This window comes from Hippopotamus amphibius, chromosome 1 (assembly GCF_030028045.1).
Source record: "Hippopotamus amphibius kiboko isolate mHipAmp2 chromosome 1, mHipAmp2.hap2, whole genome shotgun sequence".
Classification (NCBI taxonomy): domain Eukaryota; kingdom Metazoa; phylum Chordata; class Mammalia; order Artiodactyla; family Hippopotamidae; genus Hippopotamus; species Hippopotamus amphibius.
The window spans coordinates 118,283,340-118,302,941 of record NC_080186.1 but is presented as its reverse complement, the minus strand read 5'-3'; the positions used below and the strand labels follow the sequence as shown (position 1 = coordinate 118,302,941).

The window sequence follows — 19,602 nt, the reverse complement described above, 5'->3', positions numbered from 1 at the left end:
GATACAGTTATCCCTTTCTTTTTAGATTTTGCTAGATATTCTTGCTTATATGTTTTTCTCAATGAATGTTAAAACTTGTCTTATTCCTGAGAGAATCTTGTTGGTATTTTTGTTAGGATCACGTTATTATAAATTTGCTTAGGGAAAGTTGTCATCTTTATGTCTTCCTATCCACAAATACAGTATGTCTTTACATTTGTTCTAGTCATTTGTAGTTTTAGTTAAGAAAAATTCTTTATGTCAGTTCAACCTCCATTAAAAAAAAAGTCTTTGCTGAAACGTGAAGAAGAAAAAAATCTGTGTTTTCCGAAAGTAAAACAGACTGTTGTGTGAAATGATAAATTCATTTGTAAAGTATATAATGAGGATTCATGCATTAGATAGCAATTTATGACTTCAAAGTTACTTCCAACTCTAAGATTTTATATAAAAATACATTCTAAGGAAAATATGTATTTTATTGTCTTTTCTATTCTCACATAAAGAGAACTTGACTGCTCATTCAAGATTATAATTAAGAATATGTTAAAGGGGTGAAAGTAGATCAGGGATTGTCCTGTATTGGTTTGAATCATTGAAATCAGTGAAGGAGGCAGGCAATGAACATTTTAAATGAGGACCATGGAATATTGTAACTACCAATATTTATCTTTTCAAGAACAGTACATTCATATGCTAATGTATATTTAGTCCATCTAAATTAAGGTGAAAGTAGAGTATTAATTTGCCTTTTTAGAACAGTGTCAAAAAATATCATAGGGATATTTTTAAGTACCCAGTAATATATATGTTCATATGATTGAAAGTCAATAAAGATTACATCTTGATAGCCTCTGATAAAGCAGTAGAGGAACTAGCATACTGTGACATAAGTATAACATTAGTTAGGTTTTTTTTAAAAGCAGTATTGCCTGTCTTATATTTGATATGTGATCATTTAGTTTGTTTGATTCTAATGCTAAACTGAAATGGTATATAAGCTTTACTCTCTCTGAAACCCTTTTCTTGTTCAAATTTTAGGATCCTTCAAAGTTGTACAAGAAATCAGGTGATGTTGCAGCCATTGAATGCCAGTCTGAAGAAAGCATCCATCTTCATTCACAGGGAGAAAACAATCCTTTGTCTAAGAAATTTTCTCCAGTACACTCAGAAATGACGGATTACATTAATGCAGCATCATCTACTCTTGTTGGTAGCCGGGATCCTGATTTAAAGGACAGGGCATTACTTAATGGAGGAACGAGTGTAACGGAAAAGTTGGCACAGCTCATTGCAACTTGTCCTCCCTCCAAGTCTTCCAAGACAAAACCTAAGAAGTTAGCAGCTGGCACTGCTGCAGGATTGGTTAACAAGGATTTGATCAGGAAAGCGGGTGTTGGTTCTGTAGCTGGAATAATACATAAGGACTTAATAAAAAAACCAACTATCAGCACAGCGGTTGGATTGGTAACTAAAGATCCTGGGAAAAAGCCAATATTCAGTGCAACAGTAGGATTGGTCAATAAGGACTCTGTGAAAAAACTAGGAACTGGCACTACAGCGGTATTCATTAATAAAGACTTAGGCAAAAAGCCAGGGACTATCACTACAGTAGGACTGCTGAGCAAAGATTCAGGAAAGAAGCTAGGAATTGGTATTGTTCCAGGTTTAGTGAATAAGGAACCTGGAAAGAAGCTAGGACTTGGCACTGTGGTTGGACTAGTTAATAAAGACTTGGGAAAGAAATTGGGTTCTACTGCTGGCCTAGTGGCCAAGGACTGTGCGAAGAAGATTGTAGCAAATTCAGCAATGGGATTAGTTAATAAGGACATCGGAAAGAAACTAGCGAGTTGTCCTATGGCAGGACTGGTCAGTAAAGATGCCATAAACCTTAAAGCGGAAGCACTGCTCCCCACTCAGGAACCACTTAAGGCTTCTTGTAGTACAAACATCAGTAGTCATGAAAGTCAGGAACTTTCTGAATCCCTGAAAGACAGTGCCACCAGCAAAACTTTTGAGAAGAATATTATACGGCAGAGTAAAGAAAGCATATTGGAAAAGTTCTCAGTTCGAAAGGAAATCATTAATTTGGAGAAAGAAATGTTTAATGAAGGAACATGCATTCAGCAAGACAGTTTCTCATCCAGTGAAAGGGGGTCTTATGAAACCTCAAAGCATGAAAAGCAACCTCCCGTATATTGCACTTCTCCGGACTTTCAAATGGGAGTTGCTTCTGATGCATCTACAGCAAAATCCCCTTTTAGTGCAGTAGGAGAAAGCAATCTCCCTTCCCCGTCACCTACTGTATCTGTTAATCCTTTAACTAGAAGTCCCCCTGAAACTTCTTCACAGATGGCTCCTAATCCGTTACTTTTAAGTCCTACCACAGAACTAATGGAAGAAATTGCTGAATCTGTTGGGAAGAACCAATTTACTTCTGAAAGTACCCACTTGAACATTGGTCATAGGTCTGTGGGTCATAGCCTGAATATTGAATGTAAAGGGATTGATAAAGAGCTGAATGATTCCAAAACTACACATATAGATATTCCAAGAATAAGCTCTTCTCTGGGAAAAAAGCCAAGTTTGACTTCTGAATCCAGTATTCATACAATTACCCCTTCAGTTGTTAACTTCACTAGTTTATTTAGTAACAAGCCCTTTCTAAAACTTGGTGCAGTAACTGCATCCGACAAACACTGCCAAGTTGCTGAAAGCCTGAGCACTACTTTGCAGTCCAAACCATTAAAAAAAAGGAAAGGAAGAAAACCTCGGTGGACTAAAGTGGTGGCAAGAAGCACATGCCGGTCTCCAAAAGGGCTAGAATTAGAAAGATCAGAGCTTTTTAAAAATGTTTCATGTAGTTCACTATCAAATAGTAATTCCGAGCCAGCCAAATTTATGAAAAACATTGGACCATCTTCATTTGTAGATCATGACTTCCTTAAACGCCGATTGCCAAAGTTGAGCAAATCTACAACTCCATCTCTTGCCCTCTTAACTGATAGTGAAAAACCATCTCATAAGTCTTTTGCTACTCACAAACTATCCTCCAGTATGTGTGTCTCTAGTGACCTTTTGTCTGATATTTATAAACCCAAAAGAGGAAGACCTAAATCTAAGGAGATGCCTCAACTGGAAGGTCCACCTAAAAGGACTTTAAAAATTCCTGCCTCTAAAGTTTTTTCTTTGCAGTCTAAGGAAGAACAAGAACCCCCAATTTTACAGCCAGAAATTGAAATTCCTTCCTTCAAACAAAGTCTGTCTGTGTCTCCTTTTCCAAAAAAGAGAGGCAGACCTAAGAGGCAAATGAGGTCACCAGTCAAGATGAAGCCACCTGTACTATCGGTGGCTCCATTTGTTGCCACTGAAAGTCCAAGCAAGCTTGAGTCTGAAAGTGACAACCATAGAAGTAGCAGTGATTTCTTTGAGAGTGAGGATCAACTTCAGGATCCAGATGATCTAGATGACAGTCATAGGCCAACTGTCTGTAGTATGAGTGACCTTGAGATGGAACCAGATAAAAAAATTACCAAGAGAAACAATGGACAATTAATGAAAACAATTATCCGCAAGATAAATAAAATGAAGACTTTAAAGAGAAAGAAACTGTTGAATCAGATTCTTTCAAGCTCTGTAGAATCAAGTAATAAAGGGAAAGTGCAATCCAAACTCCATAATACAGTGTCAAGTCTTGCCGCCACATTTGGCTCTAAATTGGGCCAACAGATAAATGTCAGCAAGAAAGGAACCATTTACATAGGAAAGAGGAGGGGTCGGAAACCAAAAACTGTCTTAAATGGCATTCTTTCTGGTAGCCCTACCAGCCTTGCTGTTCTTGAACAAACAGCTCAGCAGGCAGCTGGGTCAGCATTAGGACAGATCCTTCCCCCTTTACTGCCTTCATCTGCTAGTAGTTCTGAGATTCTTCCATCACCTATTTGCTCTCAGTCTTCTGGGACTAGTGGAGGTCAGAGCCCTGTAAGTAGTGATGCAGGCTTTGTTGAACCCAGTTCAGTGCCATATTTGCATTTACACTCCAGACAGGGCAGTATGATTCAGACTCTTGCAATGAAGAAGGCCTCAAAGGGGAGGAGGAGGTTATCTCCTCCTACTTTGTTGCCAAATTCTCCTTCACACTTGAGTGAACTCACATCTCTGAAAGAAGCCACTCCTTCTCCTATTAGTGAGTCTCATAGTGATGAGACCATTCCCAGTGATAGTGGAATTGGAACAGATAATAACAGCACATCAGACAGGGCAGAGAAATTTTGTGGGCAAAAAAAGAGGAGGCATTCTTTTGAGCATGTTTCTCTGATTCCCCCTGAAACCTCTACAGTCCTAAGCAGTCTTAAAGAAAAACATAAACATAAATGTAAGCGCAGGAATCATGATTACCTCAGTTATGACAAGATGAAAAGGCAAAAACGAAAACGGAAAAAGAAATATCCCCAACTCCGAAATAGACAGGATCCAGACTTTATTGCAGATCTGGAGGAATTAATAAGTCGCCTAAGTGAAATTCGAATCACTCATCGAAGTCATCATTTTATTCCCCGAGACCTTCTGCCAACTATTTTTCGTATCAATTTTAATAGTTTCTATACACATCCTTCTTTCCCCTTAGACCCTTTGCACTACATTCGAAAACCTGACTTAAAAAAGAAGAGAGGGAGACCCCCTAAGATGAGGGAGGCAATGGCTGAAATGCCTTTCATGCACAGCCTTAGTTTTCCTCTTTCTAGTACTGGATTCTATCCTTCTTATGGCATGCCTTACTCTCCCTCACACCTTACAGCTGCTCCCATAGGATTAGGTTACTATGGAAGGTATCCCCCAACTCTTTATCCACCTCCACCATCTCCTTCTTTTACCACTCCACTCCCACCTCCTTCATATATGCATGCTGGTCATTTACTTCTCAATCCCACCAAATACCATAAGAAAAAGCATAAGCTACTTCGACAGGAGGCCTTTCTTACAACCAGCAGGACTCCCCTTCTTTCCATGAGTACCTACCCTAGCGTCCCTCCCGAGATGGCCTATGGTTGGATGGTCGAGCACAAACACAGGCACCGTCACAAACACAGAGAACACCGTTCTTCTGAGCAACCACAGGTTTCCATGGACACTGGCTCTTCCAGATCTGTCCTAGAATCTTTGAAGCGCTATCGATTTGGAAAGGATACTGTTGGAGAGCGATATAAACATAAGGAAAAGCACCGGTGTCATATGTCCTGCCCTCATCTCTCTCCTTCAAAAAGCTTAATAAACAGAGAAGAACAGTGGGTCCACCGAGAGCCTTCAGAATCTAGTTCATTGGCCTTGGGGTTGCAGACACCTTTACAGATCGACTGTTCAGAAAGTTCTCCAAGTTTATCCCTTGGAGGATTCACTCCCAACTCTGATCCGGCCAGCAGTGATGAACATACAAACCTTTTCACAAGTGCAATAGGGAGCTGCAGAGTTTCAAATCCTAACTCCAGTGGCCGGAAGAAATTAACTGACAGCCCTGGACTGTTTTCTGCACAGGACACTTCACTAAATCGGCCTCACAGAAAGGAGCCGCTGCCTTCCAGTGAAAGGGCAGTACAGACCTTGACAGGTAAGAGGGTTATATTGTTGCCTATTGTTTGTGTTAAGGAAATGGTATATTTTGCCTATTGGTTGCCTGATACGTGTACATGGACTTTTGATAGCTCTAATGTTTTTGTTTTTGTTTTTATAAATGTAGCTTGAAATGTTATCTTCCAAGTTTTTGTTTTCAGTAAATGTGAGAAAAGGCATGACTTTGCATTAATTTTAATTTTGAGAAGAGATATCATTATCAAACAAGAAATAATACTCAACTTTTTGGAAATCAGGAAAAAAGACTTTCTTATGCAAAACGGCCATTACATGTTTCTTTAGTGAGAAATGGCTCATAGATATCTTTTTCTTTTTTTAAATTTTAATGAAGTATAGCTGATTTCCAGTGTTGTGGATATGTTAATAGCTATGCAGGATTTTTAATATATACTAATCCAATTTGTAAGTGTTTCTGTTACAGGAAGAATATGTTGTTAACTCTATATGTCTCATAATAAAAATCTAAGCGTTCAAAACTTTCAGGAATTCCCTGGCAGTCCAGAGGTTAGGACTCTACGCTTTCACTGCTGCGGGCCTGGGTTCATCCCTAGTTGGGAAACTAAGATCCCACAAGCCGTGCTGCACAGCCAAAAACAAACAAAATTATCAACTTTGTAAAATTTAACTGAGTATTTAGTGGGACTTCATTTTCAGAGTACCTTTAGGTATCTTCATAACAGCTGCTTTGGTTGAATAAAATGACATGAAGCAAATTTAAATAATGCATTTGTAATGTCTAGAAAGAGTCCTTTAAGAATTGAAAAGAAGACAGAAAACAAGAAAAAGGAAGCATTGCCTGTTCATATATATCTCTAAGCCAGAAGTTCCTTATCAGAGATCTCAACCCTACGGGTTTGTAAATTAACTCTAGAAATCCATAAAACCTCTGCTTTTGTAATTAAAATTATGTTTGTGTATGCTTGTGTGTATTCTTCAGGAGAAAATCCATACATTTCATCAGATTCTTCAAGTAAACTCTGTAAGCCTCAATATCCCTTCCTATAGAATGGGATTAGTAGGGTTATTATAAGCAATAAATGAGATTATAGTGTTTATTAAAATGATTTGTGCATAATAGTAAGCACACAAATGTTAATTGATATTATTCCCCCAAAAGATTAAAAACTTGTGCATTAGAGGAAATGATAAACTCCTCAAAGTGAAGAGTTTTTGTTCCTGGTTTTAATTATTTGTGAACTTTTGAAAAATAAAAGCTATCTTGGTGGAGAAGCTGAGCATTCCTTAGTTTTTAACAACGTAATAAAGAGGAAAACCCCCTAAATTCTAATTAGGTTCATTCAACAAATTTTTTGACAGCATTTAATGAACAGTAGTTACTGAATATCTACTGTCTGCCAGACTTTGTACTTTGTGGGCCCTTGTGATACAGTAGTGAACAAGGCACACAGGTTCATTGTTCTCATAGAACTTAATATTAGAGGAGATGGGTAATAAACAACAAAAAAATTACACATTAAATGTCATAAAAATTGTGGCAAATGGTGTATAAATATATATATGTGTGTGTATATATATTTGTATATATATATTTTTTGTTTTTAAAAAGAAAGTCCAGGGTTCTGTGTGACGAACAGTGTATAACTATATATACGTGTATATTTAAAAAAGAAAGTCCAGGGTTCTATGTGAAATGGGGGCATAACTCAGGAAGGCTTTCCTGAGAAAGTGACCCTTAGACTGTTACTTGAATGAAGGGTGAGCAGTAGTTAGCTAGGTGAGCAGAATTCCACTTCTTCATTTATTCATTCATTCACTCATTCATTTATTTATTGAATTCTAAAACATCTAGTATTCTTCTAGTCACTGGTATATAGTAGAGAATGAAGACATGATATCTGGCCTCATTAACTTTCAGCTTGGTGAAAGAAGACAAACTGTAGAGTGGTAAGCACATAAATAATGGCATAATTGATAAAAATGGTATCAGATTAATTAATGTAACAATGTTAGGGTGAATAACTAAGGGGAGAGGGGTACCTATTTAGACAGAGTTATTAGTTAATTAATTACGGCCCAAGGATAAAAAGTTGCAACTGAAGGATGTGAAACCACCAAGCTTCTCAAGCTGAGGGCTGGGTGGAGAGCACATTGGAAGATCCTGAACTAGGAAGGAGCTTAGATATTAGAAAAGTGGGGGAGGGGTCGGAAGGTTCATTGTGGTAGGAAAGGGAATACAAAAGAGAGAATGGTGAGAGAATTGTGGTGAAAGAAAGATGCCAGGCCACATGTTAAAGATTTTGGGTTTTATACTAAGCAAAAGACAAAGAAGTATTGATTTTAGATTTGTGTTTTTAAAAGATCATTCTAGCTCATGTGTGAACATTGAATTGTGGAGTACAAAAAATAGTTATAGGGAAACCAATTAGTAGACAGCTGCAGTAATCTTGAAAAAATGATGATAGACAGGGGTGTTGGCAGACTCCTTCATGAATATTTGAGAGATTCGTGGTGCAATGTCCAGATACAGAGAAGACTGGAGGAGGAGAGATTTGGGGAGAGCATAAGTTCGCTTTTTAATATACATAAACCTTGTGATGCCTTTAGAAAATTCAAGTGGTGATATTGAACAGGCATTTGGGTATCTAGTTCTGGAGCTCAGATGTTTGAGCTAGAGATAAGGGCATTTCACTATGAGGTTTTGAAAAACTTTGGTGATATTTATTATTCACTAAAAACCAAAGGGTGTCTAGAAAAGATAGAGTTGGGAACAGACTCTCAAGACCTAAGAAACTTTGTAACCACAGCACCAAGAAAAACAGTAATTCTAGAAAATAACAGCAGCAGGTAAAAATAAATGTTAAATTGTTTAATAAATAAAGAAATACTGCAATTAACATAGGACTTTTGAGGAAAAGATGAAAGCCTGATAGAAACAGATATAAAGAAGGGTTGAAACTGCTCAGTTGTAGACACAAGTGTATATCAAATATAAAGTGATGCCAGATATAGCTGATTCTGGTTTATTGTCCTTATTTGTCTCTTTTGCATGAAGACTGGGGGAACCACACAGTAAGCACTTGTAGGAAAATCTATGATCATTTGTAGCCAAGAGAATGAATGGGCATTCTGAGCAGAACTACATTGCTCAAGAATTTGTTGCATTTACTTTGTGTTAGTGTATTCTTTGTTTAGCTGCCAACTTGGTGCTTCACAACATTAATGTACTCTGGAAAATCATGTGTGAGCTCCATGTCATTCTGATATTCTGTTTATCAATTGTATGTGAGCTGTTTCACTCTACGGAAACACTATAACAAAGCAGACTATACATCTGTGAATCCTCTGTTTATCTATCTACCTATTATTGTGAGAGAGATGAATTTCAGTATTTAAAGTAGTGGTTAAAAACCATCAGCCTTTGGTTTATATGTGACCCTTTATGATGACTTCTACAGTTTAAAAAAGAAGTTGTAAAAAAAAATTGCTGAAATTAAAAAATCTGGAGATTTCACATAAATGTGCAGAATTCTGCTTTTCTTTGAAAAAAAAAAAAAAATCAGAGCAGCTGATGACAGTTAATCCATATTTCCTGGATGTCTTCAAGGTTGAGTCTCAATAGTGGCAGCCCCTTCCCCCACCCCACACCTTTAGTTGGGGCAGGCATTCTTCAGTTTGCCTCCTTCCTCACAGTTCCCTGTTGTATGTTCTGTCTGGCCCAGTTCAACTATTTAAGAAGTTTATCTGGCTCCAGGGAATATTGAGTTTGAGGCCCCTAATTTAAGAGTTGTGAGAAGAAGCTTATAACAAGTGGGGAAATTGAGGTGAAGGTGAAGTGAAATGACAGGTTAGGTTGTTAAATGTATCATCTACATGGACATAAAAGTCACCCAAGAGGCCATTAATAGGAGTCAGGGTGGAAAGGATGAATCTGTGTCTGGTTTCAGGGCCTTCAGGGAATGACAAAGCAGGGAAATCTAACATATGCAAAAATATCTGCTTTGTGAATAAGAACCTGTCTGTTTTTTTTTCCTTCCCTTAAAAAAAATTGCATACAAAAGCATTAAGACCTCTCTGAAGTCACTGTTCTAACACCAATTCTCTGTCACCAACTGTGTTTCCTACAATTTAGATCAATTCTGATACTAACCACCTGGAGTTAGAGAAGATCCTACAAGTTAAGAGCAAAGTTTTTTGAAGACTGCCCTCACTTAAGATGCCAGCTGCAAGTTTCAGTGTCCCTAGTCCACCCACACTTTTGCCCAGCCTGCTGCAAGTTTAGGGCCTACCACAAGCCCTCAGTTTTGGTAATTTGGTAGAATGGCTCATAGAACTTATTGAAACCAGTATAATTACAATTACAGTTTTATTATAAAGGATACAGTCAGAAATTGAAGAGATGCATAGGGCAATAGCTGGGGTGGGAAGGGGACACAGAGCTTCCATGCCCTCTCCATGGAACCTGGGTGTGTCATCCTCCCAGCACATCATTGTGTTCACCAAACAAGAAGCTTCACCAGGCCTCTATGTCCAGAATTTTGATTGGGGCTTCATTATATAGGTGTGATTGATTAAATCATTGGCCATGTGATTGAATTCAATCTCTAGTCCACCTCCATCCTCTGTAGATTGGGCTCACCCAGTTTCAACCCTCTACTCATGAGGTTGGTCTCTAGTGACCAGCCTCCATCCTGAAGGAATCTTAGGGTTCACTTTAAGTCACCTCTTTGGCATGACACAGACACTACTCTCAGGAAATTCCAAGGTTTTTTGAAGCTCTCTGCCAGGAATCAGAAGCAAAGATCAGGTATATTCTTTGTTATATCACAAGTCTAATTTAAATTCTTTTGTTAATTGATCGATAACCTTAGAATCTCTTTGTCTTCTTCACAGTTACTCTTGTGATAAGTGGATAGAAATGTGTCTTGATTTTCTAATAGGAATTTTTTTCAGGTAGACATGAAAATTGGCTTACCTATCCATATAAAACCAGTTGAGAAAAAGATTTTTAAAGGAAAATAATAAGAGAAAAAGTGCTGAGTCATGGGATATCTTCTGATTTGATCACTTTGAAAGTCAGAATTTATTTTGTTTAGGCAAAGCTTTATGAACTTGATTTTTTAATCTTAACTATTATGATGGTAGCTGTCCCTTCAGCAGTTATTTCGTGTCTGTTGTTTGCCAGGTGCAAGGAATACAAACAAAAGGAATAAGATATAATTTCTGCCTTCAAGGAATTTATAGTTCAGTGGAGTACATAAACACATATACAAATAATTATTGATAGCTCCTAAAATTGAGATATTCACAACGTGTTTTGGGGAACAGAGAAGAGAGGGATTTACTTAAAAGGAGCCAGGAAGATGTTTTGAGTTTAGTGTGCAGAGAATAAGTGGTAAAGACTATTTCTTACAGAGAAATAAGCTTTTTAGGGTTTTGAAGACATGATACTGTACTTAGGTAACTGTAAATAGTCTGATATGGGACCAGGAGATGAGGTTGGAAAGATAGATGGGGGACAGATCATAAAGCCTCTTGTTTATATAGGATACTGAGGAGTTTGGAGTTTACCCTATAGGCAGTGGGAAATTAAGGGTTTTAAAGCAGAATGATTTGCTAAGATTTTATGGATAGCACTGTGATAGATGGATTAGAGAAAGATCAGGTGGACTAGTTTGGATATTGCAAATATTATGGGAGTCTGAACTAAGGTAGTGATAGAGAAAACAACATTCAGAAGAATTAGATTTTAAAAAAGAGGTAGAGAAAGAGGGAAGATTTTAGCATGTCTCCAAAGGTACCTCTCTTGGACAGTCGATTGAATGATGATGTGATTAAGTGAAAGGTGATTTGCAAAAGGAGAAGACTGGAGATGGAAAATGGATTTGAGTTCCATGCTGTTTAGTTGGATTTATGATCTGTAGCTCAAAAGAGAAATCAAACCTGAAGGTTAAAGTTTTAGATAAGTGGTTAAGCAAAGGAATTAAGAGAAGGAATGATAATATTTAGGGTGAACACACTGGGTTTCCTAAGGGAGTTTGTAGTCAGGAGTGTCAGATGCTACAGAGGTCATTTTAGATAAGGACTGAAAGTAGACAGTTTGCTTTAGCAGGTCATCTTTTGTGATCTAAGAGCCATTTCCATAGTGGCAAGTGTTAGATTTCTGGAGGTTAAGGAACAAATGGGAAATAATATGGAAATGCAGGCAATTAAAATTCTTAGTTTTAAATTTCGTAGTAATTCTGACTGATTTCTTATTTACTCTTTCCTTATAATTTTGTATTCTGTCAAGGAAATAACTACATCTTCTCGATCTGTAATTGTTTCAGTGTCACATGTTTTTCTCAAGGTGTAAAAAGAGCATAACTAAATGTCATGTTATCGTCAATTGACCTTCTCAGTCTTAAGTTGATAATTTTTCCATACATAACTTGGAGACAGATTCATTATACATAAATTGCTTTCCTGTTAAAATGTCCAAAAAATTATTTACCATACTGTGTATTCCAGAATTGTCAGTTACCTTCAGGACATTATTATCCTGAAACAGCTGGCCAGTGACCAAAGCTGGAATAGTTTAAGCAACAAAATAAATAATAACAGTATTGGATTATAGCCTAAAGAATAAGGTCAATATCAGTGAGTCCATGCTGATATAAATGATTGGTTAAATAATTTGAGGGAAGGGACAAATCATCCTTACGGAAGAATTCCACATAATACACGTAGACTATCCCCTTCAAGGAGGTGGAACTTAATTCCCCTCTTCCTGAATATGGGCTGGACTTAGTGGCCTAATTCCAAAGAACAGAGTAATATGGAAAGAGAAGTAGTAACTTTACAGTGAAGAGGCCTAGCAGACAGCATCTTAAACCAAGTGAAAGTATAATTTCACCAATGATAAATCATGATGATAACATGTGCTCTCTGATATGATGTGATTAGAAGGGAACTTTATTCCTGTGGTATTGTTTCCAAAAACCCATAACCCCAGTGTAATCATAAGAAAACATAGAAGAGGTGGCGGGGGGGGGGGGGGGGGGGGGGGGACATTGTACAAAATACCTGGTCAGTACCCCTCAAGAATATCAAAGACATGGAAAAACAAGGAAAGATTGAGAAAGTATCACAGATCAAAGGAGATTAAGGAGACTTGACAACTAAATACAATGTGATATCCAGATTGTAACCTGGAACAGGAAAAGGACATGAGTGGAAAAATTATACCAATGTCAATTTCATAGTTTTGACAAATGTAACATAGTTAAGTAAGGCATTAACATTAAGGAAAGTTGGGTCAAAGGATATATGAAAAGTTTTGCTCTGTACTATCTTTGCAACTTTTCTGTAAATTTAAAATTATTCCAAAAAAAAGAAAAGAAAAATTATTCCAAAACAATCAGGTTAAGCTTTTTTTTTTTTTTTAAAGCAGAATACTAATTGTCAAGTAAAACCAATTTCAAACTGATAACTGATTAAGGAAAAAATAAAAAAGTATCCTTTGCTATTTGTATTGAGTAGATTTATCATAAGTGTTAGTTAATAAAACAGGCATGTTTGATAAATTATGTTAATGTAAATTTGAGGAAAATAGAATAGGGGCACAGGCAGAAATGATAGATACGTAGTCTGGAACAAGGCATTTAACCTTTCTCTCCTTGTTTCATAGGTGGGGAATCCAACTGAATCACTTTAGCAGTTTTGAACTAAATGAATTAAATCTCATAAAGCTTTGAAAAGAAAACTGGTCTAATCATTTTATAAATGATGTGCATTTTATCATTTTATAAATGATAGCTTATTTTTTTAACTTATATATTCGTCTATATTAATAACATATACTATCAGTCTAAAATCAGCTTGATGCAAATAAAATTGTAGTAAAATTATACTCTTAAATGAGGCCAGGTTTTCTGGTTTCACCCAGTTCTGATAACTAATTCTATTTATCTTTGTTAAGTAGACATGAGATATAGGACTGGTGAGGAAGAGTTTTGACCTGGAATGTCAGATTCTCTATCCCTGCTTTTCAGCATTTTCAGCTCATGGCTAGCTGCACATACTAGAATTTGCAACCTGATTTCAGAAATGGGGAGGGCAGTCGCAGGGAGTATTTTGCATTTACAGCTTACAAATTCTAGAATGAAAAAAAATGTATCTATCTATGTAAACAGTTATCTTGTCCCCCCAGAATAAATTAAGGCTAAATCTTCTTTTTGTTTGGAAAAAGTTTACTCACTGTAGTAGAAGCATAATGGCTGAAGCACAGTATACAGTATACAGTCTTATTTTCTTTTTAACCGAAGAATGTAAGCATTGGCCAGAATTTTCTGATTTCTGACAATTTCTCTAGGATGGTATATAAGATATACCGCTTAGTGAAGTGTGAACATATGGAGATGAAATCAGAAAATTTATTGTGGTGGTTAGTACAGTTCTGGGAATTTCCAGAGGAATTCTATTTCAGTGAATTATCTGATTTGGGCAGTATGAGAAATAGCCTAATTGGAAGGAGAAAAACACAGACTTTTTAGCTTAAAAATCACCAGCACAGGCTCTGAATCATTTTTGTACTGCATTTAATTGGTGAGTCAGATGAAATGTATTGCTTTCAGTAAATATATTTCCCACAATTGGAAACAGCTGTTTTTATTGTGGAACCAGTTTTTATCTCAGCATTCATCTCATTCAGAAGAAGCTTCCGGGGCTCTTATGATCTGTGAACCATAGCGAAGGATTCAGAACTTGAATCTGGAAACGAAAAAACTTGATCAGAGAGATTTATATAGTTGGTATTTTATGTTCACATTGTTTTACTATGGTATCCATTTTAATTATAGACAGTTTTGATTTAGTCACTTTAACAAACTGCCAATACTTTCCTTATAAATAACAAAAGGAGGAATTTCTTAAAATTTGGTAGCATGCTTTAGCTTTGGTGGGAAGGAACAATTTAAATGTTAGAAATTAGTTTTAAGTGTGTTATTTTAAGATAAATTTATATCCTCTATGAACTGATTACTGCATAGTGTCCTTCCGAGTCTAGCATACTTAATCTGTTTTTCCAGAGATATAGCATTAGAAACATCAAACAGTTTGCTCATTCAAAGCATTCCGTAGTTACTTGGGTCTTCAGTGTTGAACTCCCAACACAGTGTAACCCAAACTCATACTGTGTTGTTATTAAAGTTTTAATAGTGGATTTAGACTAAAGAAATGCATATTTTATCCAACCAGCTATTGGTTTCATTCACTGCGTTCTTTTGCTAACTTATATTTGGAAATTCTTTGTTTTTGAGCCTAGGACACCCAGGGCTTCAGTGAAGTAGTTAGGTTGAATCTTTATTTCAGTGTTTTCTTTGTGATGCCTTCCACCTCTCCCCCACACTATTATCAGTGGGAATTTTCTCTATTTATGCTTATATCTTTTTCCCATATGACTCTGTCCTCACACGCAGGCATCTGTAAATGTAGTATTTCTTTTTTATCTTAGATTAGTGTCAGTTCCTCCTCTGTAGACATCAGTCAAGATCTCTTGTGGCAAATCAACTTCAGAACAGCTTCTTGGTTTCCACCCATGTTTGTGTATAATATAAAGATTTCCAGGTTTTTATCCCTTTTAAATCTAGTTACGTTCTTTTTTTCTCAACTTTCTGACATTCTTATCCACTGTTTCATCTTATGGTTTTGCTATAAAAGTACCATCTTTCCTCCTTTTTGTCTAATTTGACACAGATGTTTCCCCAAAACCTGTCTTTATCTTTAAAAGCTCATCCAGCAATGGCCAAATAAAAACCCAGAGAGCCTACAATCAAAACCACTTCCAAGGCTCCCTCACTTTTCCAGGTTTTTGTTTGTTAATTCTGAATTCCCTCTTTGTTATCCCAATTAATGGTATTTTCTTTTTTCAGTTTCCCTCCTTAGTAGTAGTCTGCCTTCTTTTTCACATGAAGGCCTCAACTGAAGAAAAAGAATTTGCTTATAGTAATCACTTTACATTTATGTTAAAGTCCAGTTTTATTTAGGTACTTCTTTTGTGATTTAGCTTTAATTTCTCTTTCCTTCATTTATGCGTATAGAATTTCTAAAGATATTTCTGAAGCTGTCAGCTGTGTGATGAGACACTCATTAGGGTTTCTACCAAATATTGAATTGAGGAATTCCCATTAATATTCTCTGTTCTTCTGAAGTACTTAATTATTCAGCTTTATACTATGTTGAAATGAGAAATAGGAATTCATTTCAGTGGGACCTCTCTGATATTTAGAATTATATATGTTCTCTGTGTATATTCCTTGAGGAAGTATCAGATTTTCTTGAATTGGAATACATACAGACCTCCTATCTTATGAGAAGTGGAGAGTCTTCACATATCCCTCCAGGCAGATCTAAAATGACCACAGATGCTACACCCATACCACCCTGAATGCGCCCAGTCTTGTCTCATCATGAAATGACCACTGATTACACATGAACAAACATTCGTCACATAATGGAGACAGTAACAAACCAGTAACTCCCTTAAGGAATCAGCCATAATTTAGAAGAACAAAAGAGTCAAACAGTGGAAGCAGAAAACTACTTTCTCCCCTAGTACAGAGCTGAACAGAGAACCAAACACTTTCTGGTTCTGACTCATCATTTGGGCACATCTTATTTTATTGATATAATCCAGAGCATAACCCCAACCTGGGAGAAGCTATGATGAGAGTCAGTGAATTAGAAGATTCACTTCAGAGGAGCTTTTTCCAACCTTGCAGTTAACCTACCAGCCTTGGAGGTACCTATCTTTAATAGTACTTCTTAATTAGAGGTACTTATTTTACTAATACTTCATGTTTAACATACATGCTTGATATTCTAAATTAGTTCCAGTCCTTATCCTTCTTTAATATTTAATACTGAATGGTTGCCTATCCATGTCAGTGACATTATTCTAAAAATTCTATGATAAACCTAAGGAGCCAATTTATGCGTAATAGTATAACATTTATGAAAACCTCTTGAGTTTTTTACATTACCTCATTTTGGAACTCACAACAACCATGTCAGTTAAGAGTGCTTTATTAAACCAACATTCACATATATTTACTTGCCTAGATCTTATAGTTCAATTCATAGCAGAGCCAGGAATCAAGCTCAGGATACCTAACTCCATAGTTCATGCGCTTAACACTGCTACACTCAGCTCTGCATTGCGTCCTGTTTTAAGTTTTGAAACATAAATATATTGGTCTCTTTTGAAGTGGACATGCTAGTTTTCTGGGCATTATCTTTTCTTCCCCACCCACCCAATTGCATAATGGCACTTATAAAACTGTGTTTCTGGCAGTTTTAGAGATAGTGTTTGCCGACACCAGCTCGGCGACTTGAGGTGAGTGACGGGTGCCGCAAGCTTGAAGAAGACACAGACGCAGACTGAAGAGAAAAGTGGGACTGGGAGCTCAAGACCTCTCGGATCAAGAGCCCTGCTGACTCATCCCAGGTTGCTTTTATTGAGTTCGTGGGCTAACATTCTCAGGTTACACCCATAAACAATCAAAGGCCTCACATGACTGAGGCAATTATCTTTGTTTGCTTCCTGGGTCCGAGTTGAGCAGGTGTGGATTTGAGCTGGGCCTGGAGAGCAAAACAGCCCTGGGGGCAGGAGACCTCGCTCAGATATTGGGGGTCTGTGCCCCACCCGTGTTGGCCCCTCTGCGACTGTGCCTGTCTTAGGTTGTTCCTCCCTTGAGGAATCTTACCCGTCTCTGGCTAACCAGCCATCCTTCAGGGCCAAACAGGGTGATATTAGTCTCCATGCCCCGCACCCTCAGCACCTCCACTGCTCAAGCAGGACATTCTGAATCCCATTGCTCGGCCCACATACTTTAACATTTTCAAGGTTTCAGAAAGGTTCCCGAATGTCTTCCCACAAGTGTTTGCCAGTTTCATATGATTTCTGCTCTTAGGCCAGTTTTAACTTGCATTTGAACATCTTTAACAGGTTGTTACCTCTTGCATATATCATCATTTTCCAATCTTAAACTTGGTTGCTTTACATCATTAGGTAATTTTTTTTTCAGGTATCCTCATCCTCTTACTGCTCCTATAATAAGCAATATTTTTAAGTGAAATAAAGGTCTAGATCTGCTGATTATGAAGCCCTAGAGATCTATATCTTAGGGATACAACTTTATTCCCCCTTAAATATGGAAGATTGGTAAGGATAGCTCTGCTCTGTGTGAACAGGGAATTCAAACAGACTTTTTAAAATGGAAAAGGAGAGTGCCTCTGAATGAAATTTTATTCCAGTTTCCTGTTACATCCTAAGAATAGGCTGCTGGCCTCCATTACTTTCAGGAAATGAAAAATGGCTCAGAAGCTAAGTGAGCTAAGCCATCTCTCTCTCAATTGTTTCAGTTTCTCAGGAATTGCTGTACAAAGCTGCCAATAACGATCTCCGGGGATCTGACCCCCATTCCACCTCCCACTGCCTCCTCTGCAGCTCCAGATGCCACCAAAAGAAGGAGCTTTGAAGAAAGTGCCTGTACCCTCTTTAACCCTGAGGTGGGTGAGGCCAGGCAGGGTGATTCTCAGGATATCCTGATGATCAAAGGTGTAGTTGAAGGCTTCATCAAGACTTTCTTGAAGATGACCAAGAAATTTGGGAAACGTTGCCAAATAGCCTAGAAACTGAAGACGGAGCTCAAGAATGGATGGCACAAATGCCACCTGAAGTGTAATACATGATGACACACAACACCCTAAATAAGCTCCTTGAGGGCAGAAACTATTATACTGTTTTTATATCTCTCCCTGCCCCCACCTCCACAATGTCTAGCATAGTGCCAAGCATATAAACTATACTCAGTAAATGTTAGTTTATGGCTGAGAGAGGAGACTATAAAAATGCTCTCCAACCCCTTCTTTCCCTAGTACTTTATTTTTTTTTCTTTTTTTATTATTTTGTTTTTCCCTAGTACTTTAAATCTAAGATTATTTGCCCATTCATCAGGAGAATAATGATAAAGAGAGTTCAGTGATGTCTCAAGGTTCTTGGCCACTGTTGTCTTCTGTCTTGGCTATGTGTCTGAGTAGGAAGTATTTATCTGTCCAGTATATGAATTTTTCAGTATTAATACTTAAGGTTCTGTGTTCGCTGATGCCTGGGCTTTTACTTCTTAGATATTTTATTGTGGTGTTTAGCTCTTTAATGGAAGTCTTATCTGAACCACACTCTAGGGGGATTTATTGTACTGCTGGTTTTTTAAATCCCTTTGTATCTGTTTTTAAGATTCAACAATAAACAGTCTTGGTTCTTAATTATATCTTACAGTAGTCATCACTGTGTTTCCAAAGTAGGATGTACTGTCACAAGATCAATTTCCCCAAAATCTAACTTGTTACTCTTGAATAGCAACACAGTCTTATATCTCACCTGAGCAATGCTGAAAGAGCCTGCTAAAAGAGTATTTACAGTGATGTGATTTAAGATACTGCATGATTAAAACAAAGCTCATGGTTTGTTATTTCTCTTTGAGAAAGGGAAATATTAGAAACTTAGCTCCATTGAGTTCTTCTTGTCCCCAATTTGTCCTTCAGTCAGTTCATTAAGGAGTTAACTCTCATCTTGAGGCAGATCTTAAAGAAAAATCTCATCTTCAGGTATTTGATTTATTGTGCCTTTTGGGCCTCCAGTTATATGTAAGGCTTTTTATTGGTAATTTTTTTCAAGTTAAGAGTGAACATTTCAGAGTGCTACTAGTTTTTTGACAAACAGATGGACATTTATTATGTATTCTCAACAGCTGCCTTTTTAGGTTATAAGGATTCCAATATCAGAACCAAGTATATTTTATTCAGGAAGATAATCTTTCCTGAACGACCATACTTTTCTCTTGAGTAAGAGTTGTGTTAAATTATGCTGCATTTATTTGGGGTTTTGGTAAGAGTATGAGCCTTTTTTTTTTTTAAAGGAAATGAGTTTCTTTGTCTTCATGAACGTTTATGTATATAACCAAGGAACCTTTAGTGTAAGCATTAAAGGAGGTTTAT

The 19,602-nt window shown here is 37.1% G+C and overlaps 1 protein-coding gene across 13 annotated transcripts in view; it reads left to right on the top strand.

Moving 5' to 3' along the window:
- ASH1L (ASH1 like histone lysine methyltransferase) overlaps positions 1-19,602 on the top strand; it is a 203,321-nt gene that overhangs the window by 58,541 nt on the left and 125,178 nt on the right. For all 13 annotated transcript variants that reach the window (XR_009052519.1, XM_057725905.1, XM_057725915.1 and 10 more), the window contains one exon: positions 1,021-5,584. Coding sequence is in view for 12 of the 13 variants with exons in the window: in XM_057725905.1 (XP_057581888.1) it covers positions 1,021-5,584 (4,564 nt within the window). In the remaining variant the exon portion in view is untranslated. The remainder of the gene's footprint in view (positions 1-1,020; positions 5,585-19,602) is intronic.